Source organism: Anarrhichthys ocellatus, unplaced genomic scaffold (assembly GCF_004355925.1).
Source record: "Anarrhichthys ocellatus isolate YVR2014 unplaced genomic scaffold, GSC_Weel_1.0 scaffold3, whole genome shotgun sequence".
Taxonomy (NCBI): domain Eukaryota; kingdom Metazoa; phylum Chordata; class Actinopteri; order Perciformes; family Anarhichadidae; genus Anarrhichthys; species Anarrhichthys ocellatus.
In genome coordinates, this window is record NW_022280033.1 from 10,735,005 (window position 1) to 10,741,004 (window position 6,000).

General features: G+C 42.2%; 1 protein-coding gene across 1 annotated transcript; it reads right to left on the bottom strand.

Annotated features, from left to right (window-relative positions):
* Positions 1 to 472: 472 nt before the first annotated feature.
* On the bottom strand, positions 473 to 5,872 carry LOC116401009 (putative ZDHHC-type palmitoyltransferase 6). The gene is made up of 10 exons (XM_031879184.1): positions 5,576 to 5,872; positions 4,825 to 4,960; positions 4,568 to 4,678; positions 4,310 to 4,442; positions 3,714 to 3,892; positions 3,465 to 3,538; positions 3,217 to 3,379; positions 3,033 to 3,115; positions 2,257 to 2,447; positions 473 to 1,934 (listed from the first exon to the last, which is right to left on the bottom strand). The coding sequence occupies exons 1-10, from the start codon at positions 5,694 to 5,696 to the stop codon at positions 1,446 to 1,448; spliced, it is 1,680 nt and encodes a 559-aa protein (XP_031735044.1). The 5' UTR covers positions 5,697 to 5,872; the 3' UTR covers positions 473 to 1,445.
* Positions 5,873 to 6,000: the final 128 nt, after the last annotated feature.

Below are 6,000 nucleotides of genomic sequence, written 5' to 3' on the forward strand. Positions count from 1 at the left end.
AGTATTTACATTTTATGCTACTTTATACCTCTACATTTCAGAGAAAAATATTGTACTTTTTAATCCACTAGGTTTGACACTAAAAGTTACTTTCACCATAAAAGCATATCATATGAAATCATGCAGTACTACTACTGTATACAAAGTATCTGAAATTGGCTCCACATTGACCAACTACAACATTTAAATGCTCTTACGTGTATGAATTATGATGAAAACAGAATAATACAACATTATACAATAATACAAAAGGAAAAAGGGGCGATTCTGCATAATGAGTACTTTTACTTTTGATACTTTAAGCACATTTTGCAGATTATACTTCTGTACTTTTACCTAAGTTAACTTTTTGAACTTGGGAGTTCAACATGGACAATTTTTATGCTATGATATTTCTACTTTTACTTCAGTAATGTATCTCAGTACTTCCACCACTGTGAAAGATAAATAAGAAACATTCTACTTTTACAAATTTCAGTGATGTTTTTTATTCAGCATATAAACATCATGGCACAAATGAGGTATCATCTTGGAAACCAAAACAAATTGTGTAACCACATCAGTACATATATAAAATAGATACAATAACACTGATCCAGGGACAGAACAATACAGTAACAGCAGTCACAGGCTTACATGCGCTCATCTTAACCTCTCCATATGCATGACAGGCAGTACAGTAGACACTAAATAAAATCACATGACATAGCCTCTCACATAGTCCAGACACACCAGCCTCTGAGAGATGTGGGGAACATCATCTATAATCTGGAAATATAGCCCCGAGGGAAACAAAGGAAATGAGTGTGTTTAATTGAAGGCATGAAAAGAGCATGCCTCATTAGTGAGAGCAGAGGAAGTGTCATGGCTCAAATGACTGGGAGCAGGTCAGAGAGGTAATGACATTATGTCAGGAACAAAGTATTTCAGTGCACGTTACCATTATCACTAATCACAGGACTTGCTAATGTTATGAGTAGCCTACACAAATCTTCACAACTTTGAACAGTGCTTTTTACACCACGACACACTTTTCTTCAAAACAAATATAACAATGACATTTAAAAAAATGAAGCTGATGTAGAACATGAAAACAGGTGTAAATGTGAGCATTCATTCAGAGGTGTTCCCTGCTAAAACACAGTTTTGGAATCAAGTACTTCACGACACAGAACAATGCAAACCAACAAGTTAATGTGAACACTGATACCTTTAAAAGTATTCTGTGAGGCTTCTAAAAACTAGGTGAACATCAAAACTCTTATCCTGCTAGACACAAATCCGCTGACTAATCTATTCTGTAGCCTACTGTATATTAAAATAGAATATTGAGATTTGACCAAATTTTACATTGAAGTACAACATGATGGCGTTAGAGAATCTGTGAACGGTGAAGCAAGTGAGCGATGACACAAACCAGCTGGATACAAGACAAACTGACATTTTCAAATGTCTATGGCAGTTTTGTCCTCTCTTGATTGTCCTCTTCCCACCCGTCTTCGACCCTCCAGCAGAAACGACAGCACTATAGCCCAGCGCTGCCCTACTGACCTCTGCCGTGCGGAGCTTTCACACTGTCTGAAGTAGGTGGTCGTTCCTGTGGCCACGGACTCAAACTGCTCAACCAGTAGCCACACCTCCCAAAACACCGTCAGTCCATTCATTGACACCAATACCACGACCCAGAACTCCTCCCCTAACAATGTCAGCCACGATGACAAGCCATGATGGCTCGCGGGCATCCTGCCGTACAGGTAACTTGTTGCCGTGGCAATAAAAAGCAGGTGGGCAATCACCATGGAGAGGATGAAGAAGAGGAAGACGCGGTGGTTCCCACGGCCGACGCACCGGTTGAGGAAAAGGCAGTGGTGGTCGTAGTCTTTGATGCACATCTCACACAGCTTGCAGTGTTTAGTGTAGTCGGGCGGAAACAACTATGAGGAAAGCAAAGACATGGTGGGAGGAGAGCAACGTATTGTTGATGTGATGTAGCCCATGGACGAAAAAATGTGCATCTTTAAATTTACCAGCAACCGTCTTCACAAGCAGACCTTTCACTAATTGATGAAAATCACCTGGCTATGACTTAATTGACATAAATATTTCATCCCATTAAATTGTCACAGCATTGATTCATTGCTTTTTGAAGGAACACACCAAGAGGAGAATGGCTGTGTGTACATTTAGACCGAAACTGATAACTAGATGTATAGGTAGATATGGGGGTATGCTCTCTGACCCGCGTGAGCGTCTTACCTCACAGTATGGACAAAACCTGTGAGGGCTCTGGTTGTCCTCCACCAGGTCAGCGATACAGGAGAACCGAGGATCTACATCTGCTCTGTCCAGTGTCCCGGGGTCCTGAGTCATAACCTTGCAGAGCAAAATGAGGACCAAGGAGAAGTGGACCATTGACACATGGACCAGAACACTGTTTGACCACACACATTCAAAAGGTTAAGGATGAACCATTGTCATTTCAATTTACAAAATCCTAGAATACATTTGTCTTACTATGACAGCACTGGCCATGTTGAAAAATGTTTTCAGGAAAGCTTGTGGAGTATCCAAAATACAAATGTTCTCCTTGGGGAGCATGGATAGGTCACTGCATAATAGACTTTAAATATTAATTGGGTACAAGTGGAAAATGTGACTCGATGATGGCACAAGAGGAAAGGTCAAAGGATAATGAAAAACATTGGGATTTTCAACCTCTGGGGACTATTCACAGATAATTACATGAAAACCCCAACTTTCACTTGTTGGTCACAATGTTGCTTGACCTGAGGTTGGCACCATAATATTCAGATATCATCCTGTGAAGACCATTATAATTAAGGACCAAATTTTAAAGCAATCCGGCCTTTGGTTAATATATCCTTCTCCGAACCAATGTGTTGGCTGGGCAGACAGACGAACCAACATTGACATCCTTATGCCCATACTGCTAGCAAGGCAAAAAAAGCCAGATTATACAGCAAATATGCCTGGGTGTGAGACTTAATGTGTGCTACATTTGTTAAGGATATTAGGCATCATCTTGCCATAGAAGCAGAGCAGGGAATGGAACAAGCCAGCTATGAGGGTTCCCAAGTAGATTGGGTTGGGTAACCTGGAAGGAAGACAGACGCTATCTCAACAAAGAGGTAAAACAAAACAGTCAAATGAGTTGACTTACTGATAAACATTTCACATGTAAAAAAAATGTCAAACCTTTGGTATGTGGTCATGCGGTGGTACTGTGTGAAGATGCTTCTGGCCAGCCAGGGGAAGAGCAAAGCGCAGGTTAGCCCCCCGTAGCCTCCCAACATGGCTGCTATCAGCAGGATGACAGCTCCACTCAGGGTTGGAAAAAGCAGTGTCCAGTAATACAAAACTGGTGAGAAAAGACACATGATATAAACATACAAAGATGTGTGAAAAACTCAACACATAAACACACACTACAGAGGAATAATCACCATGAGACTCCCTGGGCTTGTGGTGTAGTGGCTCATGAATGTACCGACTCAGTAGCTTGGTGAGTTGCTGATGTCTGGAGAAAAATACAGAGTATAGCAAAGTATTAATCAGCATCAGGATCCCAAGAGGAAGAAGTAATCTGTAAATGCAAACCTTCTGGATATCTGAAGGTACTGAGGGGTGTTTCTATCCCATACAGATCTGCTAGTCAGTGTTTTTCCAGATATTTCTAGAGACAGCAGATTCACCTAAATGTTTTCCCCTGTTTGCTGAGGTCCAGTGGTGTGAGGCCGCTGTGGTTCTTCTGATAGAGCATCCTGCACCCTGTTCTCTGCAGCAGTGTCCAGCACACCTCCACTCCACCCCTCTCTGCTGCAACATGAAGCGCAGTCGCTCCCTGCTGGTCGACTGCATCCACAGCACATCTCTGAAACACAAACAGAGGGTTGAGCTGCACAGCTGCTAAAAAAGATATCGCCACTGGTTCCAGTTTCACAAATGCATCTTACGGTTAAACTGATCTTTGTATGGATGCAATTTTTTATTTGAAAAGGTTATACTAGGTTGGGTACTGAGCTAATTTGCCTACAGTTTTATATGAGTGGTTGATGACAGTGACACTTAACCACATTGTAAATACGAAGGATTGAGAACCAAAACAATGAGCTAAAAGTGACTAAAAGCAGTTAACAGTTGAGTAAAGTCATGGCACATAATTTTATGTTAATTCTCAGTGGGTGTGACAGCAATAGGTACCCTAACAAAACCTCCTCTATAAAGTTGTATCATACTCTTAGCAAACTGGAGCATGTGAGTGAGAGAGTAAGGGGCCATCATATCCTACCTGGTCTCTGAGCAAATACCGCACCACCTCTGTGTTGCCTGTGGATGCAGCCAGGTGAAGGGGTGTCACCTGGTACATGTCTGTGTCTGAAAACCGGAACATTCCTGTCTCCCACAAATAGTGCACTGCAACACTGGGAAAGATAATATAACAGTAAGTGCATGCATTTGTTTACATACTTGTGTGTGACTGAGTATAGCCAAACAAATACAAGACTAAAAACATCAAGGTTTGTAATGTGTCGTTTCATCTACTCACATGCTGCCCCCCGTGACTGCATGATGCAGTGACGTTTTTCGCTGCCGGTCAATGAGACGCAGATCAGCTCCATACTGCATCATTTGGTGTATGATATAGATGTTTCCTTGCCTGATGGGAGTCAAAAGCACAAGCTGTTATTACACTGGATCCAGCACAGAACAAAATGCATGATGCTCACACTATGACATTGTCCCATCGAGAATCCAGGCGTATTTGTTTAACACTAGAGACCTAAATATGCAGCTATTGCTCACCTGCAGGCAAAATGAAAGGCTGTCTGTCCTGCGTCACATGTCGCGTTGGGGTCAGCTCCAAAACTAAGGAAAAGGTCAACCAGGGAGCGGGTACCATGGAGGGCCGCGTAGTGGAGCGGGGTGAAACCACCCCAGCCTGGATGAAGACAAACACAAGCACATTACAGTCAGATCTGCAGTCTCTGTGACCAACAATATAAGCCTGACATAAATGCGCAGTCTGTCAGCCTGTTGATCGTTGCAACCCTCTGGAGTCCGGGGATAGAGTTGCCTTTGCTACAATGTGACTTTGCGCTGTGTTGTCACAGGATCTGTCCATCTACATCTGAGCCAGACCATCTCACAGAGGAGCTGCAGCAGGGTTAGCTTTCCCCTTGGAAATGTGACAAAATCACAGCAGGAGACACTGGAGCACGATAAAGTTTAAAGTGTTCCTTTGAAAATAGCAAGATAAAAAATTGGTAGGCTACTTGTTCAATGCTTTTCACAAAATGTTCACATTATAACATTCAATATACAAAATGTGAATTACAGACATATGACATAGGGATAACAAGTTTGTGCTCTTGTTCATCAGCAGTTTTCTGGCTTATAATACTGAGCAAATCAGGAAATACCATCACAGTTTAAGGCTAAAAACTACAGACAGGAACACAGTAGGAATAGTGGCCTGTAGTTTCACAAATATGTTGTAATTAAAAGAGCAACACTGACCAGATCAAGATTTTAATTGCATCTTATTCCACCTTACCTTTTATCCTGAGAACCGATCGGTCATTCTGAACGAACTGTATACACATTTCAATATTGCCTCTCTGTATACAGTCAAATATGTCTCCGCGGGTATCGGAGCACACAGGCATCGGATGCATTATGATGGGTGCTCAGAGGCGGCCTGCTATTATTCCCACCGACAGAAACGGCAACGGAAACAAAAATCAGCTCCCAGGACGAAGCGCTACAACATCATAATGTAAAGTGAGAAAGGAGATCATCTTTCGCTTCAAATTAACGGGGATCTTTCATTGTGTAGCTAAACTGATCGAGGCAGACCACGCCCTGGACTCCTCGTTGGTTGCAGCGGGTCACATGACCGCTGACGTCATCCGCGTCAGCAAAACACTTGGGCCCTATAAATAAGATAATTTTAATTTAATTAGCATCATGTCATGCTGG